The sequence below is a fragment of the Tinamus guttatus genome, unplaced genomic scaffold (assembly GCF_059628265.1).
Source record: "Tinamus guttatus ecotype Peru unplaced genomic scaffold, ASM5962826v1 Tinamus_guttatus_pri_ptg000027l, whole genome shotgun sequence".
Taxonomy (NCBI): Eukaryota; Metazoa; Chordata; class Aves; order Tinamiformes; family Tinamidae; genus Tinamus; species Tinamus guttatus.
The window spans coordinates 1,151,215-1,177,022 of NW_028288561.1; the positions used below are offsets into that span (position 1 = coordinate 1,151,215).

At 40.0% G+C, this 25,808-nt stretch overlaps 2 protein-coding genes across 3 annotated transcripts; one reads left to right on the plus strand and one right to left on the minus strand.

The window, feature by feature from the left end:
• Positions 1-3,085: 3,085 nt before the first annotated feature.
• Positions 3,086-24,662, minus strand: RTF2 (replication termination factor 2). Of its 2 annotated transcripts, none has more exons than XM_088528270.1 (9): positions 24,594-24,662; positions 23,788-23,882; positions 23,598-23,691; positions 22,718-22,857; positions 22,191-22,269; positions 8,216-8,329; positions 5,273-5,327; positions 5,102-5,185; positions 3,086-3,463 (listed from the first exon to the last, which is right to left on the minus strand). In XM_088528270.1, the coding sequence occupies exons 1-9, from the start codon at positions 24,660-24,662 to the stop codon at positions 3,279-3,281; spliced, it is 915 nt and encodes a 304-aa protein (XP_088384396.1). In that variant the 3' UTR covers positions 3,086-3,278. The 2 variants fall into 2 exon arrangements, with proteins under 2 accessions (XP_088384396.1, XP_088384386.1); XM_088528260.1 differs by having other exon boundaries at positions 5,102-5,194.
• On the plus strand, positions 9,872-16,774 carry LOC104574187 (putative beta-1,3-galactosyl-O-glycosyl-glycoprotein beta-1,6-N-acetylglucosaminyltransferase 7). Its single transcript, XM_010221438.2, has 6 exons — positions 9,872-10,111; positions 12,414-12,560; positions 13,046-13,157; positions 14,447-15,481; positions 15,918-16,013; positions 16,528-16,774. The coding sequence occupies exons 4-6, from the start codon at positions 14,503-14,505 to the stop codon at positions 16,752-16,754; spliced, it is 1,302 nt and encodes a 433-aa protein (XP_010219740.2). The 5' UTR covers positions 9,872-10,111; positions 12,414-12,560; positions 13,046-13,157; positions 14,447-14,502; the 3' UTR covers positions 16,755-16,774.
• Positions 24,663-25,808: the final 1,146 nt, after the last annotated feature.

Consider the following 25,808-nt stretch of genomic DNA (forward strand, 5'->3'; position numbering starts at 1 on the left):
GCAGAACTACACCGTGACAACCAACACCAGGCTGATGTCCACCGAGCCTTAATGCACAAACATCCTCGATTCTTCAGTTTTACAGGAACAAATATTGAAAGTACTAAGAGCTGTGCAGGAGTGCAAAGGGATAAGCTGCAGGACTGCAACACAAAGTACATGGCTTTACACTCCCTCTGCATTGGCGCATATCTGGGCCAGGTTTCACGACCAGCATCTGATCACTGGGCTCTGCAAAGGAAGCTCTTGAATTTCAGTGCAGTTCCCAGTGGGCAGGTTCCACACCACAAAGAAAATCCCACTATTATACAACTGACATTAACTGGATCGTCTCTAAACTCCTCAGAAGAGAGGCCAAGGCTCCAACTTCATGGCAAGAGAACTGGCTGTTCTGCGGACTCCTCCAAAGAGGCCCATGGATGCAATGCTGCAGAGCCCTATGTGGCATCTCAGAAATACAGAAGGTTGCAGATTCTGAAACTTGTGCAGTCCTCAACTTTCACCAACATTCAAATTCACCTACATTAAAAGAAAATTAAATTGTCCTCCCCCACAAAAAGAAAACCACAACAAAGCAAACATCCTCAAGCAAACTATTTGCTTGAATCCATTAAAACTTGCCAAGTCAACGTTCCAGTCTCAACTGCCTGGCCCAGCCTGCCAACTACAGAAGTGTCAGTTTTTTGCTCTTCTATTTTACACTAACAAAAGCCAATTGTGGCGATGAATTGCATCACATGCCAACAATATATCACATTCCTTCACAGCTGCTTTTTGTAAAGGGAAGGAGAAGACTTCATCTGTCACTGACAACACTTGTAGAAACCATAAACATTTTCAGAAATCCAAGTCGGGATGGTAAACTACCACACAAAGGCTTTCCTGAAGAAGTGGCACAGCACCAACTACCAACTCCAGATAAAAACACCACGTGGATATGAAGAATCGGGACAAGCTGTTACCATGTGAGCAAACTTGGATTTTACCTAATATTTTCAAAAACAAGGAAGCAACATTGTGTATGATGTTGTCTCATGTTCTTTAGCAAAAAAAAAAAAAAAAAAAAAAAAAAAAAAAAAAAAACTAAATCAAAATCATTAAGTTAATACCCCTTAAAATCTATAACTCATCTAAATAAAAGAAAAATTCTTTCCTACAAAACACTAATAGGAATGTAACACATGTCAAAACAGAATTACATTGCAAACAAAGGGACTGCCACTGTGTCTTTTAGTGCAGTAATTTCACTCTCTATAACTAACAAATAATAAAAAGTAATAGCAGAGAAAAGAAATACAAGACGGAGAACAAAACTGATTACTAGACATGCACATACAATGTGGCTGAATGCTTCCTGCAAGCTCACGTAAACCTCAAACAGTTTGATGGGATGTACAGATGTACTCACATCTTTGCAAAACCAAAATGCTTACCAGCACATAAAATCCACAAACCTTTTTTTTTTAAATTATACTTATCAAAATAAAATGAAACTGTTCAGATTTTATAACACATTTGAACCATAAAGACCACCTATGCAGCATTTGAATTTCCAGTTATCTATTGCCAAAGGGGGACACTTTTAAAAATAAATTATGAGGATAATTAATCATTTTCACACACACACGAATTACAATGTAACATCAGGCAGTGGTTTTTAAACTTTTTAATGCCTTTTTTTTTTTTTTTTTGCACTTCCATTTTGGTTAGTTTGAACCACAGTTATAAAAGCAGATTTTAATTTAAAAAGAAGAAAGGAAGGTGGAAGACTTGTAGCCTCCTCTCTGATCACGTCACGCAGATATTAGTGGATTCAGCTACCACTGTGCCACAGAATCATTGCAATGCAACACTAACACTTTATAAATATTCCTGTGTTGGAAAAACTCTAATAAAAAGCCCCCCCAAAAGCCCATGATAATAGATGGCGACTAAAATTAGGAAGTTGTCACGGTTTAGTACTGGCAAAATGAACATCCATATATCTCTTCAGCTTAATATGCAGTGTTATGGTGACATGACATCCTCGAATTTTATTTAAATCAGAGTCACAGGGATAATATGCATCAATACAGAAGCAAAGTCCATCCTATAGCAAAACATATTATACTTTGCATGTTTGTATAAGAAGAAATAAAGTCAAACATTTGTTGGCTGTTAAGAGTTTTATGTCAGAAAAGAGGACGATTCCACAGCTGTTGGGAAGCATCCCCCCCCAGCTGCCTGCAGAAGGGCAGGAACGTCCCAAGAAGCCAACCTGGAACCTTGCAGGTTCCCCCATCAGCTGCCCATGGGCTTCTGCTCGTGTGGAACTCACCCCGAATCATTTCTCCTCAAAAAGCCAGTTCCAATCCGCCTGCCACTGCTTTCTTTCGAGACACGGTTTTCTCCCCACTCCCGCGTAAGTGCTCAGATTCTTCATTTAAGCTGAAAAGCCTCAATTTAGGTCAGAGTGGCAAATTCCTCCTCAGAGATGTACACAGAACTTCCCTGTTTCTGCAGAAGAGGAAGGATGCTCACCCTGCTCCTCCACTCTGCTTTGAGCCTCTGACAAAAGAAGGGGAACCTCAGATCTGATATTTGAAACCTTAAACAAACTCCACTAGCAACAAATCTCTAAGTCTTTTGGGGAAAAAAAATACTCATGCGATTACACATCTATATTATATATAATGATTTGCAAGTCTACATCTTGTTATTAAAGGCACCCTACAATAAAATGTGCAACAAGAATATTTTACAAATATTTTCAAGATAGTTATGCTTTCATATATTCCATCAAAATGTACATTACGTGAAAATTACTTTAAAAACAGAACATTTAAGAATGTATACCCGTTCTGTTGGGAGCCCAGATAGCTAGCAAAACAAACAAAATGTTATTGCTCTTCTTACTATTGAAAAAGTTTAGATTTCTGGACTATTATAACAAAAACTGCAACAAGCATCAATAGGAGGGAACATTAGACAGAACCTCCTACCCTCTCTCTCCATTACTGAGGAACAAGAATGATGAAAAAAGTATTTTGTGTAAATAATCTCTCATTTTAAAATGAGGTCTGTTGACAGAACATGGATTTTGGTCTTCTATTTTATATTTAATAGAAGTTGCAACTAACACAAGTTCATTAGTTATTCCCAGGTTTATAAACAACTTGCAGACTGAATAATTCTAGATAACATCAGATTGCAACAAATGTTCTGTATCAGAGTTGTACAGAAAAAAGCCTTAGGGAAGGAAAGTGGTAATGAATGCTACAATCAGGCACATCATTGTTTCAGAAATAGTATGCTGTGTGAGTAACCCAATTGGAACACTCTTCCTTTGAGCGTTTTGCTGAGCTGTGTGTTGTAAAAATAGATTTGTACGCCTCAGATTTCTCCTCACTGTCTGCAATGGATCTCTTCGTGGAACTGGAAGAGCCTTTATTGGCTTTTGCTGGCACAGATGAACTTCCATTATCTGTTAGAGAAAAAACAATTAAATGAAATGCATAACAACCCACAATTGACGGCAGTATTTAAAACTGATGAAGTATTTAAAAAATGTGTACAGAAATGAAGAATCTAAATGTGTTCAAGACTGACTCTCACAAACATATCTCATAATTGAGCTAAAAAGAAAACGTGGTCCTGGCTTAAGGAATTTATTCTCAAAATGCGTTTAGAAAACTTGGAGGGAGGGAATTTTTTTCCTGCTTGTGGAAATTCCTTGCACTGTAATTCAGTTCTGACAATATTTATTCCTCTATGTGAGAAACGGCTCTGAGCCTGGTCTTAAGAAAGAAACATGAAAGTTTTCCACCACCCTGTACTATTGTTTGAAAACGAGCTATCAAATGACAAAAGCTAAACTTGTGACATAGTATCCCCAGGGAATTCTTCATTCTCCCCCCTTCATTCTTTGCAGAGTCATAAGCATTAACAATGGACTGCATCATTTCATATTTGTGACAGGAAAATGCCCAGCCCACTGTTCCTGATGCTGTTTCTCTTGGTGTTTTTAATCTATTGCTATAGAAAACTCTGTTTCTTAACTACTATTTAACCTCTCCCAAAGCACAAGGACAGTATTTTAAAAAGTGCATACCATGTCTCCTGAGCAAAGAGAGCAGAAACTCTATGCATTTAGTATAATTTGGGCACAACTTCATGGAAACAACTAGCAGGAGAGCTTTTCTGAAAACACATTTAACTGATTTGTGCATGCAGGCAAGGGAATTACATGTATAATTGTAAACAGACATGGATTAGAACTTTTTATCTTTGGAGAATGCTGCTCCTAATGCCACTAATAGCTGTCTGGAAAGAATTAGCAAACACTGGATTAGAAAGAATGAATCTGCACGCTGGAAGTCCAGAAACCTTAGGGTGCCATGTTCACAAATTAATTCCTATGCTACTGGCATTCCACTGCCCATCTCCTCCCTACTCCACGGATTTTTCTCCATTTCCCCTCTTTCTCCCTGTTCTCGTGCCAGTTTAGCAATGCAACTGCTGTCAGAAACATAAACCAATGCCTTGACATTGCAAAAGGGATATTTCTTTCCCTTCATGTAACACTGTCAGGTATTATTAGAATTATTATGTTTCTAAACATCTATAAGCAATTATAATAATCTGGAATTAAATATTCTTTTAAAGTCTGTCCTTAATAAAAATAAAAAAGCGACAGTAGGTGACAGGTAAGACATTTCTAAAGGAAATTAGCTTCTCAGATATTTTATCTGAAACTCATCATTTAATTAATGCCTTTTTTTTAAATTAAGCTATATAGTCTTTTTCTGTGCTTGTAACACATAATTGCAGACCCATACATATTCCATGTTACCTAAAGAGATGGCACTGACCATTGGAATAAAGGACAAACAAGATTAATCACAGCTATGTGACAACTGTAGATGCAGCAGGATATCCTTCAGGTATAGTCCACTGCTAACAATGATACGCAGTAGATTAGTAGCAAATTACGGCACCGTAACACAATTTTGGGCATAAAGAAAGGGAGTGGTAGGGTAACTTCTCCAAATACGGGTATAAAATAGACAGAAAAGGATCTCTCCTAAATTACTCTTCAAGCAGAACCATTTGTTACACCAACCTGTACTCTTGGTGAATATAATCTGCCTCTTTTCTTTAGAGGTGGCACTGGTGGAATCTTTTCCGTTCTTAACCTTTGATGGACCTGCAGAATCTAGGAAAGAAAAAAGTGAAATCAAAAATCTGTTTAATGACGCAGAAGAGTACATATCATTTGCAGCTACGAAATTACCTTCAGAAGTACCTTGCTGAGAAGCTGATTCTGCTGACTTGCATTTCTTTGATTTCTGAAAAAAAAATAAACAGAAATGTAAATAATATACAGAAAAAATATACAATAGGCTACTTTTTTAATGCAGTGGAACTGTTCCATCCATAATAATGCTCCGCACTTCTGAAATTATTTCCATGTGGAAAGATAATAATCTTAAAAACCATGAAGGCACTTTATGGGTAAGTGCAGAGGCTGAAATTAAGTGGTGTGAACGCAATATTTGGTTTGTACACAGTTTTTATCATTAAGACAATCTGATATTTTGAACCCATGTGACAGGACACTAAATGTTAGACATAAAAAGACACAGTTACCTGCAATCAATAAAGACAGATTAAAATAAACATTTTGCAATAATCATGCATCTCATATCCACTTTATTTTTTTTAGTTACTAAAATATCCCTCTCCTGAGTCTAGTTAGTAACCCGATCATTTGTTGCTTGATTGCTTGGGAAAAAAACATTGCACAAAAGAGTTAATATGGATCATCTGCAGACCAGATTTTCCAAGTCCATTTGTGTCTGTCCAAATTGAGGAAAAACAGAGCAGAACAAAACAAAAAGCAGCAGCAATGAGAATCTCATTACTGCCCTTGATTATACCAAAAAAAAAAAAAAAAAAAACCTAGAAAAAGGTTGTATTAAAATAGCCACTGGCGTTATTATCACTAAATGTGACTCAGCACACACAGAATGGTGCACAGGTTTCAGAAAGGCTGCACAGATTCAATGAAAATAAGTAACCTAAAGACGTATATGAAGGAGGAGAAGCCACGCGAGCCCTGGGGAAGGAACCTGCCACTCGCTGTCCCTGCAGAGCTCAGCCAGGAGGTGGTGGCAGAGGGTCACTGTTCCGAGGCTGCCCTGGCTCTCCTGTTATTAAATGCATAGGGAACATCTCCTGGTATCATGGACAGGTTTTAGTGTCTCGGATCGGAATCATGAGGCATTTGCAGACACACACACACACACACACATCTATATATTTAATTGCATGGAACATTTAAACTAGAGCTTGAACAATTTTTATGTTAGTGATGGCTGTATCATCCTTATGCTTTTCTGTCATGGCCATAAAGTAACAGAATTTGCCCCAACTAGAGCAGGTCCACTCAGACTGTTCCCCTTACGGAACGGGGAAGGTGAGGGAAAGGTCCAGACACAGCACCAACAGAGCCAAAAACAAGACACTTGTGCCCTGGTGCTGCAGCTGAGCGCGCTCAGATTGGAACAAATCACGCAAATAACAGCAAGGGAAGGCAGGTTCTATTTGCACAAAGATCACTTAGTGCAGCAGGGGAAGACAGTATTAAAAAAGGCACCAGAACTGGAGGACAAAATACACAATGTCTGCTAAGAGATTTGCAAACCATGTACCTGCCAGTGATGAAGGTGTCTCTGAACAAAAACAAACAAAGGAGGTTTTTTCCTCCCAGTAAAGGAGGATGCTAAAGGAGTTCACAGCCCAAGGCGTAACCCCTCGCCTGCCATCGCAAGTGGCTCTGCTGTCACAGCCCCACACCCGAGATCCTGGCACTTCTCTGTCCTGCAGGGCACACATCGCCTCAGGAGGAGGTGTCTGTGTCTTTTCTTTACAGAAGGAGCTGCCTTCCTCACCAAAGCGGAGTGCAGTGACCACAATTTTGGAACCGATTACTCATCTACTGAAATCTGCACTATTCTATCTTCTAATGATCCTTAAAGTCCTTTTAAAGATTCACTTACAAAGACCTAAAAAGAACAAAGAGATATCTGAAAAGATGGCATAAGATGCACTTAAATATTGTCCTCCCAATAGGGCAGAAGCTGCAGCACACTAAGGGCAGAGGCTACTAATGGAGAGGAATCAGGATTGCTCTGGATGAGGAGCCTTTTGCCATATTGCCAAGGCCCAGGGACACTTGAGCAGTACAGATGAAAAAGGAGCCCATGACGAAAGTGTCACATCCTTGCTGGTAAACGAGCAAGTATCTGTTTCTAAAAATCTAGGAAAAGGCGTATCTAATCTCAGAGGTGGACAAAATAATCTACATTAAGAGGGGTGAGACTGTCAACCTCCATGTACAGTCTCAGTTGATGATTCTTGCTCTTGAGACCCAACTCTATCTGTCTGCACTCTGAACGGAGTCAACACCACAGTTTTGCTTGCTTTGCCATCTTCCAGAATAGCACTGCTGCTTTAGGAGAAATAGCAACGCTGAGAAAGGCCTCACGTGCTGAAGTCTCTCTTGATAGTGCAGCACCACAAGCTGAGGAACTTGAGTGAAAACTGAAATTCTGGGGCACTTTGCCTGGTCAGGCCGGGCGAGGAGGATGGATGGGAAGGACCTCCAGAGTGTGGTGGGAAGGAGCATTGCTGGTCATCACAGACGACTATAAAAACGACAAAACATGAAAAAATTCCCTGCAAGGTCTTGAGAATCTGACCAGGAGCCCACATCCCTAACACTCCATTTCTGCCAATGGCCAGTCGAGGAAACTTGCAAATCAAAAACTAAAAACCTGCTATCACAATAACGCAGAAATAAAGAAATAAAATACAGAAAAAGATCTTGCTCATTACTGGAGTTAATACAAGCACTTAAAACAAACAAACAAAAACCTAAAGAGCAACTGGCATGCTGTTCTTTATACCTTCAGCATTGAATTCTGATTTTCAGAGCACCACGTGCTGCCTACTAGTCAAAAGAAAATCCTGGAGTATAGAATTTGAACCTTCACAGGGACAATTTAGTGTGAGTGACTTTGATCTTTAAAATTAGTACAAAGTACAAAGTGCAGGTACTGAAGAAATTCTGCAGGTCACAAAGCTAGCAGAAAAAGCTTTGAGATCTAATAGAAGATTTAATTAACAAATGAGATTTACTTCTTTCTTTTTTTAAACAATATAAAACAATTACCTTCTCTAGTTTACTTTTAAGTCTTCTATCCTCCATTCTTTTCTTCAGTATTTCCACATCTTCTTTATTACCATTAAGGATAATCACATCTTCCTCTTGAAAAGGAACACCGCACTTCAAGGAAAGAAATGACAAAACCAATATTTTTTCAAGATATTTATACTAGTGAACCTCTTAAAAATAATCCTATATGATTTTCCATTCCTTCTCTTTTCCATTTTCTTTGTCTTTTCCAACAGTTCTCCTTTAATTCAGTCTAGTACAGATGCTCACTTAAGTATCAGAGGGAAAATCTCAATGGTTTTTAATCACTGAGCACAATGATATTTTTGCACAAATGTCATCTTTTGTACTTAAAGTAAAAATAATAGAGAAATTATTTTCTAGAATAATTAAAATCTTTTAAAATTCAAGTCTTTTTATGTGGAGAAGGGTTTTTGTCTTTCTTAGGGAATAAAATGCAAGAGCTTTATAGTAATAATGAGATTTTGCTTTATGGAGATTTCTCTGATTCTAAAACCTACTTCTACTCTAAATTTCAGCAACCTGAATTCCTGTTCCCAGATCATAAATAGTAACCGCTAATTCCTCCAGTCCTGCTACATATGAGCATTACTAGGGAATGCACAAGAACGATTCCCAGCAGATTGCAGAACATCTATCCCGACAAACTGGCTGTCCCTCTCTGAACGGGGCAGCGTTTGGAAAGGTGGGTTGAACAGACGCCCGATTCAATCGGGGACCAAATCGCTGTTCGCTTGCCAGTCCCAGATACCACAAGCTGATATATTAACAACGAGTTACAAAACTGAATAATCTTTTACTAAAAACATGTTCTGGGAAAGACACTTCTCCAGGAGCCTGTTCATGGGCAGTTTGGCAGTGTCAGCTTTGATGAGCACCGTTTTCTGTGTCAGAGATGGGTGGCAATGGGACAAAGGGGAAATGACAACTAGGGATGCGGGAAGAAGTCTACATTTTTGCTCGCAGATTGTTAAACTTTCACACGGACGTTAAAGTATGTATGTAAAAATACTGTTAAAAATGAAGAATGATTTACAGAATTTCCCCTAAAGTCAATGATAATTTTATATCTGCAGTACCTGCAGTTGTCCTATATTCACTTCCAGGTTTTCTCTGTATTTCTTTCTGACCAGCTTCCTATTTTTATCCATGAAAGTATTAAACATATCAACTTTCTTGCTCATTTCTAGCACTCCAAAGCTTCTTAAATCCTGTACCTTTAACCTGATAATTTTTCACTTACTAATGCCTCCTCAAACCTTTATAAAAATAGTAATGCAGTAAATGGTCAGTCTGAGAAGAGAGGCCATTTAGAGCCTTTTTAGGTTCCGGACAGCATGAAGGGCCTGAGGCAGCTCCTCGCTGCGCTTCCTGCTGCCGGCTGGAAAGTTTCGGCAGGCAAAGAGTTAAGAAGCAGGGGGAGGAGGAGGGAGAGGGTTTGTTTCCTTCCCCGTTCCCATCATCTAGCATGCTGCGTGCAGAGGTGAAAGCCTGAGGTAGAGCAGCACCATTTCCAGCAGCAGCAATGCTCCCTCTCCGCAGGTGAAAGGCTGATTTCAGCCCCTGCACGGCTGTCTCAGAAGAGCGGCAGCAAAAACTGGGCGAAGATGAAGTTTCCTGTCAATATTGAGAGGCAGAGGACATTTCTGCTGAGGCTAAACAGCATTACTGCAGAATAAATATGCTAAGCGTTGCGGGAAGCCAGATGAAGCTTTAAATGAAAACATTCACGTTAATATTTAACCCCTTTCATTTATGCAAGATCCCTACACAAGCAACAGAATGAAGAACGCTGTCTGAATTTTGCTGAAGGACAATGGGGCCTTTTATTTATTAAATTATGCTGCCTTCTCTTGCCTAATATTGTACAAGGTAAGATTGAGAAATTTGATTTTAGAGTGTCAAGTTTAAGGGGTTTGCTTTTATTATTATTAAAGCCCGTTTTCAACTGTTACAGAGCAACAAATATTTTCACTTCAAATATATTCATTTTTCCCTTTTGAAAATATTTGAATCTCTGAGGGTAACAATCATACTTTTTTTTTTTTTTTTTTTGCTTTGCAGATCTACAGTACTTACCGTTATTAGTATCAGAAAAATCACCGTACTTACAAATACCCATTATGCTCTTTTGCAAGGAACTTAACTTTTACAATGCCATAAACTTATATAACTCAATTGTTTAAAGAGCTGTTATAGTATTTGTTTTAAACTGTTGAGGTCAATATACCACACAGTAAAAAAATGCAAACAGGAAAAAAAAAAAAGCAAATGAAAAGTTCTTAAAACTGTTTCACATTTATAGGTAAATCAGGGCATGATTGAGTATTTTAAAGTAAGCATGATTTCAAATTTCTAAAGCAGTATTAGTTGGGTTTGATAAAGACATTTTTTTCTTGTACTTAATGTCTGTCATAGCACAGAAGGAGACTCAGACTTACCTAGGCAGAAGGTAAAAGCATATCAAAGGAAAAAGCAGCGAAAAGGGCTGTTTTTAACACTAGTCTTTTGCTGTTTTTAGAGGACCAAATTAACATTCATTTCCTTACAAAATGTCTACTCTAAGAGTTGCATGGATATTTTCCATCCTTCAAATAAAAAGCAGACTTATATAAGGATGTGAGAATATAAGAGCTAGTATGTTTTAACCAATTAATTATTAGAAGTATTCTTAAGGCCTTCGTTTCATTGAATTATGAAGACATTTGACCTGACCTAAACATTAATAATAAGCAAATATAAAAGGTATAGACAAAACAGAAGATTCAGAGATGCAGCACAAAACTCTACGGTGGGAAGAAACAGTGAATTGTAATATGATTTGCTATAAATTACAAAATGATCTTGATGAACTGGGATGATATTTTACAGGCATGTTTGCAGACACGAACATAATTCCACTTTTCTTCTGAGTTCACCTTTTTAATTGAGTGGAGCAGCCAAAAATTTTCCATTAAGTAATAGCCACAAAAGCTGCTACAAAGATGCCTGAAAATCCCTACAAATGGGCTACTTTTTTGAAGAATATTTAACATAAATTTGGGCACTTCTGTAAATTAAATCATCTTTCTATTCTAGATTTAGAGCAGCTATCCATACCACAGAAAAGCTTCAAAGAGATATTTTGTTATCAGTAAACATCTATAGTGGCACTCTAGTAAAATAATAACTAGGAAAAGTAATATAGCCATGGAATAAGTTATGCCTGGACAGAAGATCATCTTAATAGTAAGATCCTGAAGATGCTCTTCAAGGGCAGCAGAAAATATAGCAGCAAACAGGGTAGGAGGTAGAAGCAACACAAACTGCACGTCCAGTGGGAATGACAGCTGCAATTCTGCCTCTCAATCTGAAAAAAACACCATCAGAGCCAACATTTTCTGTTAGATACCTCAGATTGAAAGACGTGTAATTCTGTTCTTGAAGGCTGGTCTGAAGGAAGCTTCTTTGGAAGCCCCCAAAATATGTTACCAAGGTGAGAGGATTGGTTTGTTATCCTTCAGGGGAGTGCTCGTGCACATCCACACTGCTGTACAGAATCGAGATGCTATGGAGCTCAAGAGGAAAAATCCACAGCAAATGCTTAACCTGAAACATCCCTGGAAGCTATTATTTCATGGATAATAAAAATGCAATCGTAGGACACAAACAGGTTACAGCTGGGTTCCCTAGGGAACTATCCTTTGCAAGCTATCCACAACCATGTATTTAATGAAAAAAGACAAGGCAACTCTCATCTTGCTCAGGTGCAGGATTTTCTAAGCAGGCTAAAGCCTCAAATATTTATTTTTTGTTTTATAACAGCCCACAGTCTTCAGTGTAATTCACATGCCAAGAATGAACTTTCCATGTGACAGGGAACATAAAGATCTCATCACGGTCACTAATTCAGAGTGACCTCAATGCCTCCCCTATAATTATTCACTCACAACACAACAGTGCTGCAGCGCTGCAGTCTTCTATTTTGCCTGTGAAAATCCTTGCTTCTACCTTTGGAAGGCATTTTTTCCCCTACATTCTTTTTGAAAGGTTGATGTGGACATGGACACTCAAGTTTTGCCTTTAAATGGATGAAACACTCACAATCAAGGTTGTTTACAAAGTGAATGTATCCCTTAGGAGCTGCTAAGAAAAAAAAATCTTCAGGGACCTGATTTCATGCTGTTTTCCCTAGGCCTGCGCAGCCAATGCAGAGGGAACTGCACTGCCAACAGGACGGAGAAGCACCATGGAAGAATCCTCCACCTAATGCACAAATCTTCCTTCTGGAATGCTAAGTGGAAAAAAGGCATTTTTCCAGCACCAAATCCAGTGCATACCAGTAAGGACAGTAAGATAAATACGTTCTTTTCCAACAGCCTAGTAAGTTCTTGAAATTTTAGTATTATAGAGCATCTGATAGGCTGGTTCAACTTTTCTACTTCTGAAGCTTTTTAAATTCAGTATCTCATTTCTACTTTAACTGCAATGCTTTCATTATTTCTAAGTTTTAAAAGACACATATATTGCATTTTCAAAGAAAGAAAAAAAAATCTTTACTTCTTTCTAGCTTACAAATTACTATAGTATTCATATAAAACATAATATTTATAAAAAAATCCTTCTTTTCTGCTCCTAGGTAATAACAAGCACATTGTGATGTTCAGAGCTGCAAAGCATAAAATATTTACAGGTGAAATGTACTTTTTTCTACAAATAATTAAGTACAAGAGAACATGAATACTCTCTAAAACTGCAATTAAAGCTTTCTTAGTATAACTAGTAAGCATTCCATTAAATGATGGAATATTTTTGCCCCCTTTCCAGGAATTTTGTCTAGGAAGTTCCACATCAAAAGCTTCAAGGAAAAGACCCCATGCAGTAGCCACAGGATTCAGGACTTCTGTGCTGTCATGCTTCTGACTTTCCAGCAAGGAAGGTATTTGTAAGAAAAAGATAATCACAAAAATAGAAGTCTTCTATGCTGATACTGATATAAATTATACACTTTTCTATGAAAGTTAAAATACGCCACTGCCAGGATTATCTCGGGTATTCAAGTCTGCTAAAAATAAGGAATTAGTGCTGTCTACATGGTTTATTTTCAAAATCACTGGTATAAAGATGTTGGAGGCAAAAAGAGATCTCAAGTGGGTTACAAAGCCCTGCTGACTTTATAAGGCGAACAAAGGATGTATTTTGTGAACTACAACCTAAGACTTTTCACTTTGTTTGTTTAATACTTTTTCTGCTGCTGGTCATGGTGAACTGAAACATAATGTTGTCAAGCAGAACTGGTAAGTCCCCTTAATTTGCAACAAAGCAGCACCCTTTTCAGAATATCTTGTACTAACAACAGAAAAATAAGAAACTATGCAAATATTTACTGTTCTTGAACCAACACTAGAGAGTAAAGGGAAAAAAAATGCATGTAATCTTCTGAATCCATGGATGCTATAGCTGCAGCTGACAGCGATAAGGTTAAGGCTAGTAAAAATAACTCTTATTTGGGAGGTATCTGCTTCTGTGGAAGCTCTTTGTGCTCGCAGGCAGCATGGGAGCACGCTGGCTCTGAATACGGATAAAGCATGAGACATATACTGAGTATATGGCAGCCACAGCAACCAAAACGCTTTTTTTTTAAATTAAAAAAAGTATAGACAGATATGCAATATATCTGAACATATAGAAATATACATATGTATATATCTCACATATCCAGAAACTGGATATACTCCACAGTCCAGCTCCAAGGACTGTGGAATGTATGGGTCCAGCTGCATTCTTCAGATACGTATCCCAAAAAGGGAGAGGTTGTTGACTAAAATTTATTTTTCTGGCAGAATCTGAAGGCCTCAAACACGTCTGAGAACGGCCTGTCCTTTAGCCGTGCACTCCCCACACATCTCCCCTGTTCTGAGGCTGCTACCAGGACCCACCTACTGACTCCAGGCAGAAGGAGCCTCTGTGCCACAGGCCGGGCTCCGCTGGCCCAGGGCTGTGCCCGGCTCTTTGGCTAGTTAGTTCATCCACCAAAGTTACTTCATGGCCCTGCCGGTACCTTTTCCAACGGCTGAGCGTGCTCCAGCATGGGGCGGGACACAGGCACACACAGAAACAGGGAAGAGGGCGACTGCAACGTGGTAAAAGAATCGCTGTCACATCAGCTCTTTTCCTTTAAACGTCTGGAAGTTTCTCTCCTGCTCTTTATCTCACTTTTCCTTTCAGATATTCCGAATGCTTAATTAAGCTATGACCAAAAGACAGGATCCGGAAAATAAAAAATGAACCCACTTGATGCAACAAAATCAGGATTTTTAGTGTGCATTGCGATCTGCATGTTCATTTACACTTTTATCTACCTGAAGAACACACTTTCGGAAGAGCCACATGAAGAGCAAAAATTTCCTGGAGACACAGCAGAGTGCGGTTTTTACCCGGATGAACTCTGTTCGGCTCTTTTTGTGGGGAAAAGCGTTGCCTCTCAAATAGGAAACTTTTGTCAGAACACCTACCAAGCAGAGACACTCAGCTGCATTCAGACTGCCTGCAATTGCTCCACGGTCCTGAAAAGCCTGCATTTTATAACAAGACCGCTGTCTGAAGAAGAAGGAAATTTCTCCTTGGCGTATATTATCACGATTCACAAGGAGCTGCAAATGTTCGTAAAACTACTAAGAGCTATTTATATGCCTCAGAATATTTACTGCATACACGTTGATGAGAAGTCACCGAAAAATTATAAAGCTACTGTACAAAATATTGTTAACTGCTTTGAAAATATTTTTATTTCCTCAAAAAGAGAAAATGTTGTTTATGCAGGATTTTCAAGACTGCAAGCTGATATTAATTGCATGAGGGATCTAGTGCATTCCAAAGTTCAGTGGAGTTACGTTATCAATCTATGTGGGCAGGATTATCCCATCAAAACAAACAGGGACATTATACAATACATCAAAAGCAAATGGAATGGTAAAAATATGACTCCTGGGGTAGTGCAACCACTTCATATGAAACACAGGACGCAGGTTAGTTACAGAGAATATGCACATTCTGGAACGTCCTATGTGTATCCAACAAAGAATATAAAGGCTAAAGCTCCATATAATTTGACAATATATTTTGGTAGTGCCTATTACATTCTCACGAAGGAGTTTGTAGAGTTCACGCTGACTGATGCACGTGCAAAGGAATTGCTGGAATGGTCAAGAGACACGTACAGCCCGGACGAGCACTACTGGGTCACCCTGAACCGTTTGCATGGTGAGCTGCAGCTGGGTTATGCTATGAACAATCCCCCAAACAACAGTATTGTCAGGTCTGTGCTACAGAGATCTACTGATTCTGATTTAGGGCCTTACGACACCCTTAAGGGGATTAACTGCCTAGATATGGTCATTTCCTCAGCCTTGCTGCTGACCCTTCAACAGTCACCTCTCCTGATGGTTTGATAAATAACACTTGATCCCAGAGAAAGAGTATTATGGTGCAGGTGATTAGTTAAAAGGCTAAAAAGAAATGTTGATTAAACTGAGTAAGTGCTTAGCTGCATAAAGGCTCATGCTCTCAGAAACAATAACAAAAAGCAACAAAACTGAGAGCCATGCCTACTCTTATGATGTAAAAATCCGAGAAATACTTAACATGGCTACACTTAATAAATAGAAAGAAATCTTATCAGACCATTATGTTTTTACAGATGCTCCAGGTGCTACCCCAAATGCAGACTGGGAAGGAAACATCCGAGCCATTAAATGGAAAGACCAAGAAGGAACCACACACAAAGGCTGCAAAGGTAAGGTGACCTGGGATCATGAACTGCAATTTGCTTTACTGACTAGCAGTCCTTGCAAATTACGTGTTATACTTAAACCACCCACTAAGTATGTCCCAGAAGTCATGCGTGTTTTTTTCTGGAACGTATGAAATAAAACAGCAGCGATTCTACTAAATTACACGGCTGTACCCAATCCAAAAATCTCCTGATGTATTCTTGCACAGATCAGCACAGTACCCACACGCTGACAGCTGTGCTTTCAGCCTCTAATTAGCAGGCTTCTGTAATTGAACAGGTTAAGGACAGAGCTGCATACGTGTTGTACTCCGAGGCCCTTACCCTTTGTGAGCTTCTGTACGTTGGCTTCACTCCCTCTGTTACATTAACTAATGCGTTAACTTGACTGCTCAGATCTCAATGGAAAACAGGGAGGCTACTTGACAAAGCACTTCTGCCAGACACTTAGGTCTAGTTTAAAATGGTTCAACCCATTTTTCCCCTGCTTTCATACACCCTCCATTTGTCTTTGCAGGTCATTACATCAGAGACATTTGCGTCTATGGACTAGGGGATTTACAGTGGATCATCGAATCGCCCCATTTATTTGCCAACAAATTTGAACCTGCAACATATCCACTTGTTATGGACTGCCTGGAGAGACGCTACAGGCTCAAAGTACTGCAGCAAGCAGAAGTCCCCATCGAAGATCACTGGCGTTTTCAGGAAAATAACTACTTTAACATGAAGCTGAATGTTTGAGCTGAAGACACATTTAAGCAGTGCTCAAAATACTGAAAGAAACCATCAAGAAAAGATTTTTAGCTATAGTCTTCACTCTGTGCATTTTATCATAAGAATACGCATAATGCTATACTACTGTTCACCAGAGAAACAAGCAGTTAATTTTCCCTATAGTAAAATAAAAAGAAATAACTGCTAATGGGTTAATTCTAATATTAATAAAAAAATGACACAGTCTGTAAGTCAACAGTCGAGCAGTTCTATAACCTACTGAAGACAAGGGGGTGGTTCTTACTGCTCCTCAAGTGAGTTACTTAACTGGAAAAAAAAATGTTCCGTATGTCTGCAGCTGCAGAAAGGACTAACCAGTATGAGAACAATAAAGCTGCATAAAAATGAAATATTAAGAGCAAAAGTTAGAGTGGTTTCTACTGTACGCCTTATGAAGTGGCTGATTTTGAATAATAAGATTTACACTGACGCTTCAGAGCTGGCAGAGAAGCAAGTGGCAGGCGGGGTGTGACAGTCCCTGTCCCTGCTCCTCGGGAACAGATCCTGCTGCTGAGCCTCCTTGTCCGTGCCTCTGCCGGCGCTGGTTACAGGAAAACACGGGAAATGTGGATCTGGGGAACAAATGGAACATGTGAAAAGCCACCTTTGAACAGCCCGCGAATGTGGCCTGAGGGAAACAAAACTCTCCTGAACCTCTCAAGCATTTGCACGCGCTGGAGATAACGGCCAGCAGCAGCCAGGACAAGGACCCTCTGCAGCCAAATGCAGCATTTGTCTGCAGCAAGAAAGTGGCTTTCCACACAGTACATAAGCAAAAACAGGGGAAAAACAAAAAAAAAGAACTCAGATCCAGCCCTCTTCCAAGCAAGAGTCTTTCCCCTTCAGCATTCATAATTTAATCTCTTAATGGTACTGCTGAAGAGGCCGGAGCAAACAAGCAGGACACAGGCAGTGCTGTTTCACTCCTCCTCTGTTACTGGATTAGGAGTCTCCCAAGATCAGTTCTACCCCTTTCCTCAAAGGTCCTTAGTTCCTTCCATGGAGAAGGACTAGGAGAAACCTGAACTTTCAGGAGTCATTTCAAGTTGTTCATTTTCCCTTACTAATTTTTTGCCACAGACGAAAAAGAATATTCCAGTAAATCCATATGAACTGCCATTTTTTAGACGAGCTTTGACAGGACCTAATAAAATGCATGTTGTTACATGATGAGAAACTACAAATTAGAAAGAAATGTCTATGAGCAGTTTAGATGTAAGCTTCAATATGCACAATATATTCAATTTCTACTGGAAAAATGACTTACGCATCACTTCAAAAAACAAAACTAATCAAAGAATGAGTCAGCAGTAGAACACAAAAAGCCTAGCTTCTTATTCTAAACTTATTCCCAGATTCCTGCGTATTTTCCCACGCAAGTTTTCTTGGAAGCACAGTTTCTTTTAGATGAACTTCCACCTAAGGAAAGACCATCTGGTCCCTATTTATTTACAGAAATACGCGAAGTCCATCCAAAGGCCTGCACGCTGGCTCATGTACAGCCATGGCTTATTTGGGGGCCAATTACTCCCGATTATACTTTTTTCAGAGAGAAAAAAATCATGCAGCATGTCCACACAGTGGTTGTTGAGAATCGCTCTGAGACCCTGCGCTGATTTCCAGCAGGTATTAATCATGCAATATTAGCAATTCATCTCTCACTCAACCACATTTGATGCACCATAAGGCACCACTGGCTTCCACTCCGTTGTTTTTACGCTCATCTCGTTATCTTTGCAGCAAGATCTGGGCTGCACTTTTGTTGCTCTGCAGAGCAATCGTCGCGTGTCCTCCTTCTGAAGGACACGGCAGGGTCAGGCTGCTCAAAGAAAGAAAATCCCTTCTTGAAATACAGTTTAGGCATGACCCTATACCCGTTGATCCAGAAAATTCATCAGAGTGTGACCCTACCTCCTTAGATATATATATATTTATATATATATTATCAGAAAATTCTACCTATAAAAAAACTAAACAAACAAGCAAAAACTATTTAAACTCCTCAAACGCTATCTGTTTTTAGGGATTGATTCTAACAGGAGTTGATAAAAGTTGTAATTCAACTGAGAGAGCTGACCAGAGCATTTAATACACTTTTTTTTTAAAAAGTAGATCATTCCAAATGCTGAGATCTTAGTAATGTGCTTACTAACTTTTGACAAATGTTGATCTAAGAGCATATAGTGTCAATGTGACCTTGTGCGAGGCAACAGCATGTCCTACAACGTCCTGCAAACACACAATCTCTTCATCTCAGAGGTGTATGCAGAGTTTCTGTTTCACAAAACCCGAGGCACGTGTACAGCGCCTCGATATCTAAGCTAAACAACTGGGCTATGTGCATTAGTATTAGTCTGTTGAATCTGAAAACATTGCTAAAATTTTAAATAAATTCTAAAGGCATGCAAGAGATCACATTTGTAAAAGCAGGTTAAAAAAAGGCTGGTTTCTATGATGATCATAAGCAAGGTATTAATTATATGACGTACAAGGAATATTATACTTGGATTAGAGAAAGAGAATTACTGGCCTGGAAATGAAATTTGCAAATCACTACTGCTAAAGCATTAAATCAGTGAGCACATCGTGAAAAAATCAGCTTAGATACATTTTTAAACACAATTCTTTTAATCTACTTTTTCCAAAAACTCAGCTATTGTCTAATAGCAGACTGCAACCTAAAATGTAGCAAACACTCAGAGCCCTTGCAAGAATTAGGAAGCCAGTTAGAAGACAGAACTGTCAGAATATTTAATCACTTTGGCCTCATCTGTAAATCAGTACGAACAGAGCTGCCAATCTTGGTCACAATACCATAAACACACTAAGGAGATCAGATTAGATTTCTTGCTGTCCTTTTCAATGTTAACAGTCCACTGGAAAATTAAAAACAATAGTAGGTTAAAATTTTCCATTTAAAAATGCAAGTTTTAAAAAAAGACAGTTTCCATTCCACGTGTAATTCCTGCTGCTGCTCTTTGGGAAGAAGCGGGGGCCAGCAGAGCTGGCTGCTCTTCAGGGCTTCCTGCTACGGAATTATCTCGTGACATCAAGGCCAAGTCACTTCTCTTCCTGCCCACTGAAGTCATTTCCTGCACATTTTAGCTTGTGGCTTCCTCCTGAGAGTTTAAGTTTTCTCCCCTCACTCTACTTCAAACATACAGTTCAAACAAAACACACTTCAGGTAAGTGATACTGTACGTTTTATTTGTATTTTTAAGTTGTTCTGTTTTAGATGAAGCTCCTTTTCAACACTAACTCTGTTTCAACATGTAACAGAATATGTGTAACACACACACAAAAAACATTTTTGGCATAAAGTCAGAATATGCTGGAGGAAGGCAGCTAATGAACGCTTTGGATAAAGCTACCTGCTAGAAAGGACAGAAATCAGCTCCTCATGATCCTGGTTTGAGAACTTCTATCCCCTTTTTCAATTATGAATATAGTATGAAAATTTATCAATATATAGTAAAATAAACAAATCTACTGAATCTACTCTTCAATCTTAATCAAGGAAATGCAGACTAAAACATATGTATTCACAGAGAAATAACTTCCAATATGCTCAGGTTACCAGCATATTTTTTTTAATTAAAAATGTTATTTGCAAGACACCAAAAAGTAACATTTTTTCTAAGTTTGATTCAGTAGAGCTAGCTAATATAACCTTCCTTAATCTAGAGTTTTTGAAATCTTAGCTAGAGACATCTATACTGTATAGCACCTGTATCACCAAGTGTTATACTGTAGAATGTATAATTAGAGATGTTGAGTATGCTTCAGAAAACTTAAGGCATCTACTATACATAATGTATGTGAAAACTGATGTCAAGGAAATACAACTCTCAAATAACTCTTGGATTCAAAAAAAAAAAAAAAAGAAAAAATGTAACAACAAAAAACATATTAAAGCAGAGTATTGCTCTCTGTGCTGACAACTGAACAGTTATGTTTTAACTAAAGGGAAAAGTGCAAAGGACAGGGAGTCAAGATTTTGTCTCACTGCTGTCTAATTAGTGCTGATTTTGGACAGAATAAACAGAAAACTTATGACTACGTTTAACTTCTGTCAGTGGTTAATAAGATACTCAACATGACACTGAAACGAGCAGAAGTCCTTTTTAGATGATAGGTACAGTGCTGCCACTGCTGAAGCAGCCGGGTGACTTAGGTGCTGCACTTAGAGGCCTAACTAACCACGGTCACCCGCCGTTTCCTCGCACTTCTACCCTGAAGAAAACCTGAAGTTCCAGAGTCACTTTATTGCAGCCCAGAAAGACTTAAAAAAAAAAAAAACAAAACAAAAAAAAAAAAAAAAAAACAAAAAAAAAACACACAGTTATCCTACACTCGGACAATGTGAAAACCCCACAAGAGTTAATTTGCTTGTACAGATCCCTGAAGCCCTGCTGCACACAGAAAATTATCTGTTGCTGGAAGCAATACTCCAGAAAATGTTCTTCCAGAGACATGTTTATCTTTCTGTGAAGTCCAATAATAAAAGACAGAACAGCTATTATCTACACTTAAATATTGCCAGAAACATCTCCAAATATAGTCAAGAATCCATATGCTCATACATATGTTTGTATCAAATATGAGATTGCGATCAATAGTTTCTGCAAACAAGCATACTGTAAAAAAACATAAAATATGAAGGATTGACTTTCTTTTTTCAGTATTAGTACACTGGACAAACTGTGGCTAAAGCACCCCATTTCTGTATTACTAACCATAAAACATCCATTTATCAACAGCAAAGTGAGAAACGAACAAAAACCTCACTAAAAAATAAAACAGTATCAGGCAAGAGGAAAGCAGAAAGCTGTTATTAGACTTAAACTAACCTTGAAAAGGAATATTGACACTTAAGTTTAGTCTCCTATTACTAATCACTTTGAACAATTTATCAAGAAAGCATTTGGTTCACAACTCTTCTCTGTTACGTACACTGTACATTACATCAAATATCAGGGTGTTGACTGAAAAGTAACTCCTCTTAAAAGTAGCCACTACAGTCATGACAGGTATCACTGATTACAAAAGTGGAGATATGAAAAAGAACAATGTCTGCAATTTGCATCATTGCCCTTAAAGAGATCTATGTAGAAACACAACTAGCACTATAAAGTGAAATGCAGCCAATATTTGCTACAATAATCCATATAACTGCCAAAAAAAACATGAACAGTTGATTTGAAAGCAGTTTTTCACTGTAGAATTCACTGTAGAAGTAGAATTTCACTGCTACTTCAATCTGGATATTCAAATTAATGAAGGAAAAAAAAACAAACACACGAAACACCGACCCTATCAAACAGTAGATGCGAATGGGACTATATGTAAATCACTTGGGATCATATGTGACCCTATTGTTAGTAAATCCGAAGAAAAACTCACCCTGTGGCAAACTTCTGTTTTAATTTCTTTGAGCGCACGTTCAGAGAACACACAGCCGCAGTTTCGTAAGAAGCAAAACCTTTAAAGAAAAGAAGACAAGCCATGGAGTCATGTTCAGAAATTCTGTGCACCTAAAATACAGCCCCGCGCAGCTCATCCCCATCCTGCGGGGAGGATGAAGGTCTCTGCGACCTTCCTCCCCTTGGGGACACGCAGCCCCTGCAGCCCAGCCTGCCAACAGCAGCACGCTGCTTTTCCCCTGCACACGCTGCCCTCTGCACCCTTCATTTATGGACACAGTTTGATTGGGGCAAGGGAGAACATTTCATCTCTCCTCTTGAATCAGAAGGGAGGAAAGGCCAGACACCTTTTCTTCTCACAAACTGCCTTTTAACTGGATGGCAAAGACTCTCCAAAAAGGCTGAGGTGAGTTTAAGGACCTGCCTTTCTACATTATTGCTTTAAACTACTAGTTCATCTAGAATAAGTCATTTTTGAAAACCCAGTACAGAAGCAAGAACACTGACCTATGCCTTCCGTTCATCTCCAAGCCCACCACGGGGCATATAAAACGTGCACACTGTAGGTCATCGTACTTGTCACCTTTTATGCTCTCTTTATCACCACTCCAAGCTGGATTATCTGCAAGATTTAGTTCTGTAACGCTCTGAAAGATACAAAGGCAAGCCCTGAGTTGTTTGCCCGTGATTTTTCAACCATAATAGCATTCTTGAATATATTTTTTCCTAATGGCTTACTACATTATAATATTCTTTTTGATAGCAGACTTGTAACAATGTTGTTTCTAGTTAACAGCGTTGTTTCTACTTACTGAAAGTGTTTTTTTTTCTTTTTGATAGAAATTTTTTCAAGTTCAACAACAGAGAATTTTGTATATCTATAAATACATAATTGCATTTTTGAAAATGCTTGTTGTTGAAGCTCTACTTCTGACTGCCACCAGGGTGAATGCTAAACTTGCAGTGTTTAAAAAGAAAATTTACAAGTTTGTTCAGCTTTATTTAGATTCTCTTCTGATTCAAACCATCAAGACCTCAAACTTTTATTTACATTAAAAAAAGTCATTATGTTCACGACACAGTGTTTTCCATGTTTGTGACTCCAGAGCAAAACCAAGTGACTAAAACCTACTAGCAAGACTTTGCTGTCCAGAATATTAAGAATTCTGTGCCAAGGTATTAAGTCTATGGTCACTGCTGCCACTAAGTATACACAATGGATATCCATCTCCCTATCACATTTGCCCCTCTGGCACTTGAGAGCAAACATATTCTGAATACTAACATTAGTAAACTGAGTTTTCATAGCATGTTTTAACCTTTATTGCACTCTTTAAAATTAGATACAATCAGATACAATGAAGTTTCTTTCATTCCATCATTTTACCTTAATGCTCCTGATATGTGATGCAGCTTCCACAAGAGCTTTATCAGATGACTTGTCCAACAGAAATTCGATGACGGCATCTTTATTATACAACCTACAACAATAAATTTGCAGAAAAAAGTATTTGATCCTCGTAACATTCTTTTATTCAGGAAGTAGCACATTTTAACAGAGATGGAAGCATTCGTACCTGCCTAGTTCACAGGATACAATTGGTCGACATAGTTTCTCTTGGCTCAGAGTACAGTAGTACCATCGTGCCACCAATTCAGCATTCTTGTCAACCTGATAGAAAGAAAATAGGCCTCTGGATTCTGAAACAATTTTTTAATTTGATTTTAAAAAATGTACATTCAACCCAAATCCCCAGCCACCTTACTAATTCTGCTTGCCACAAAGCTGTTCCATGAAATATTTATCAAAAGCCTTTTAGCGAAAGTCATGCTCAGGTTCAAAGATCCAACTCCACAGATCTCTTTACCAAACGCAGGGGCCCATCTCCCCAGCAATAACTCCGTGTTCTTCCTCTGGGCCACTTCTGCCCTGTTCTCATCTCTTCTGTTCTTTGTATGTTTTCCACCACGCTCTTCCCCTCCTCTGTCCTTCTCTCAGCTCTGCCTCTCCTATCTGCTCCCTCTTGCACCACTCGTAGTCAGCAGCAAACACAACAAGTCAAGCAATGCTGGGGACAGCAGGGCGCTACCTGAGGCTCCGGCTCTGTAACCCTTGGGGCACAGGAGGCCGTAAAGGAAAAGCAGAAACTAAAAGCTCCAGGAATCGCACAGCGTGGCGGCAGCGCCGCAGAGCGTGCGTGGATAAAAGCGATGTCATTTATCGGCTCTGCACCGGCGCCTCCTCGCTTGCCCAGTGATTTTTCCCCGGATTTTCATGCATCCAGGGAGCTCCGCGGGGGACGGTCAGTGCCCGCCCTCGAGGCCCCGGCGCGGCCCCGACGCCCTCCGACGCCCTCCCACGCTCGCTCCGGCCCGCTCGGACCTTCTCGACCTTGCGCGGCCCCTTCACCAGCTCGTGCCGCTTCGGGATGGTGCCGCCATCGCAACCCATCGCTGCCGCCGCACTTCCGGCACGGAGCGGCGCTTCCGGCGGGCCTTGATTAAGTCATCACCGTGACGCCCGCGCAGGGGGCGGGGCTCGGAGCGACGCGGCGGGCGGGGCTGCGGGGCGGGGGAAACCATTGCCGGGGGGGAGGGGGAACGGGGCCGTACCATGGTGCCCGGCGGGGGTTGCACCCTCCCCCGTGGCCATGGCAGGGTCCGTATTTTTAAGTGTTGTCTATTTATTTATTTATTTGCTCTTTATTTATTTATTTACTCGTTATTTATTTATTTTCTGTGAGAAGCCACCGCCAGGAACCGCAGCGTTGGGCACGCACGGTGCCGCGGCTCCCCCCGCACCGCGTGTTTGGGCCGCTCCTCGCAGCCGGGGCGGGGAGAGTCCCTGAGGGCCGGGCGGGCGTCGACGGGAGCCGCGAAACGCGGCGGGGCCCGCGCGCGGCGGCAACGGGAACCCCAACGGGCGCCAGGGCAGAGCCCGCCCTGGGGGAGCCCCTGCCGGGCCGGGCGGCTGCGGCCACGGCCGCGAGCGAAACCTCGGAAAAACGGATCGAGAAAGGGTACAGCGTTGCCAAGAAAGGCCAGGATTCAGAATTTCACATACAACTTTTAAATAAATTAATGAGAAAAGCACCAGTAACGCACGCGTAGCACCTATCCTGGTGTGTGCCAGGCCGTCATCACTGTGGAGCTCAGATCCAGCAGATTTCAGGACAAAATTAATGAACTATGAGGATTCGTCCCCAAAATACGTGCTTGGGAACCCTGCGCGAGCAGTGCCTGCCCGCGCTGTTGCTACAAGTGTCAAGGGAGGAATAATGTTCTCTTTCCAGTTCATAAGAAGTTTCCCCAAACCTTAGCATTTCTAGTGACTACAGTTTATATATATTTTTTCTTCCATTTGGAGCGCCAGGTTGAAATGTCTTTAAACGAAGAGCGCTGGGGTGGCTCCCTCCCGGATTTACAGGGAGCCAGAACTCCAGGTCTGTCTGGGCTCTGTGCTCTGCTGCTCCGGCGCTGCTTTGCCCAGGGCCTGCCACATTGTGTCCTGTAATATCCTCGTCACATTTATACATTAAACAACAGCAAAGTGGATTTAGAAAAAAAAAAATGAGCACAGTCATCTAGGAATGGTTCA

Bases quoted from the DNA above. Each gene is read 5' to 3' on its own strand.
- RTF2 (XM_088528260.1), bottom strand. From the start codon at position 24,662: ATGGGTTGCGATGGCGGCACCATCCCGAAGCGGCACGAGCTGGTGAAG. The intron at 8,330-22,190 runs GTGAGTTTTTCT...CTTTCCTTGAAG, and splicing joins AAACAGAAGTTTGCCACAGG to TGCGGTGTTCCTTTTCAAGA. The intron at 5,195-5,272 runs GTAATTTCGTAG...TTTCTTTCCTAG, and splicing joins TCAGCAAGGTACTTCTGAAG to ATTCTGCAGGTCCATCAAAG.
- LOC104574187 (XM_010221438.2), top strand. From the start codon at position 14,503: ATGAACCCACTTGATGCAACAAAATCAGGATTTTTAGTGTGCATTGCG. The intron at 15,482-15,917 runs GTGAGCTGCAGC...ATGTTTTTACAG, and splicing joins CACCCTGAACCGTTTGCATG to ATGCTCCAGGTGCTACCCCA. The intron at 16,014-16,527 runs GTAAGGTGACCT...TTGTCTTTGCAG, and splicing joins CACACACAAAGGCTGCAAAG to GTCATTACATCAGAGACATT.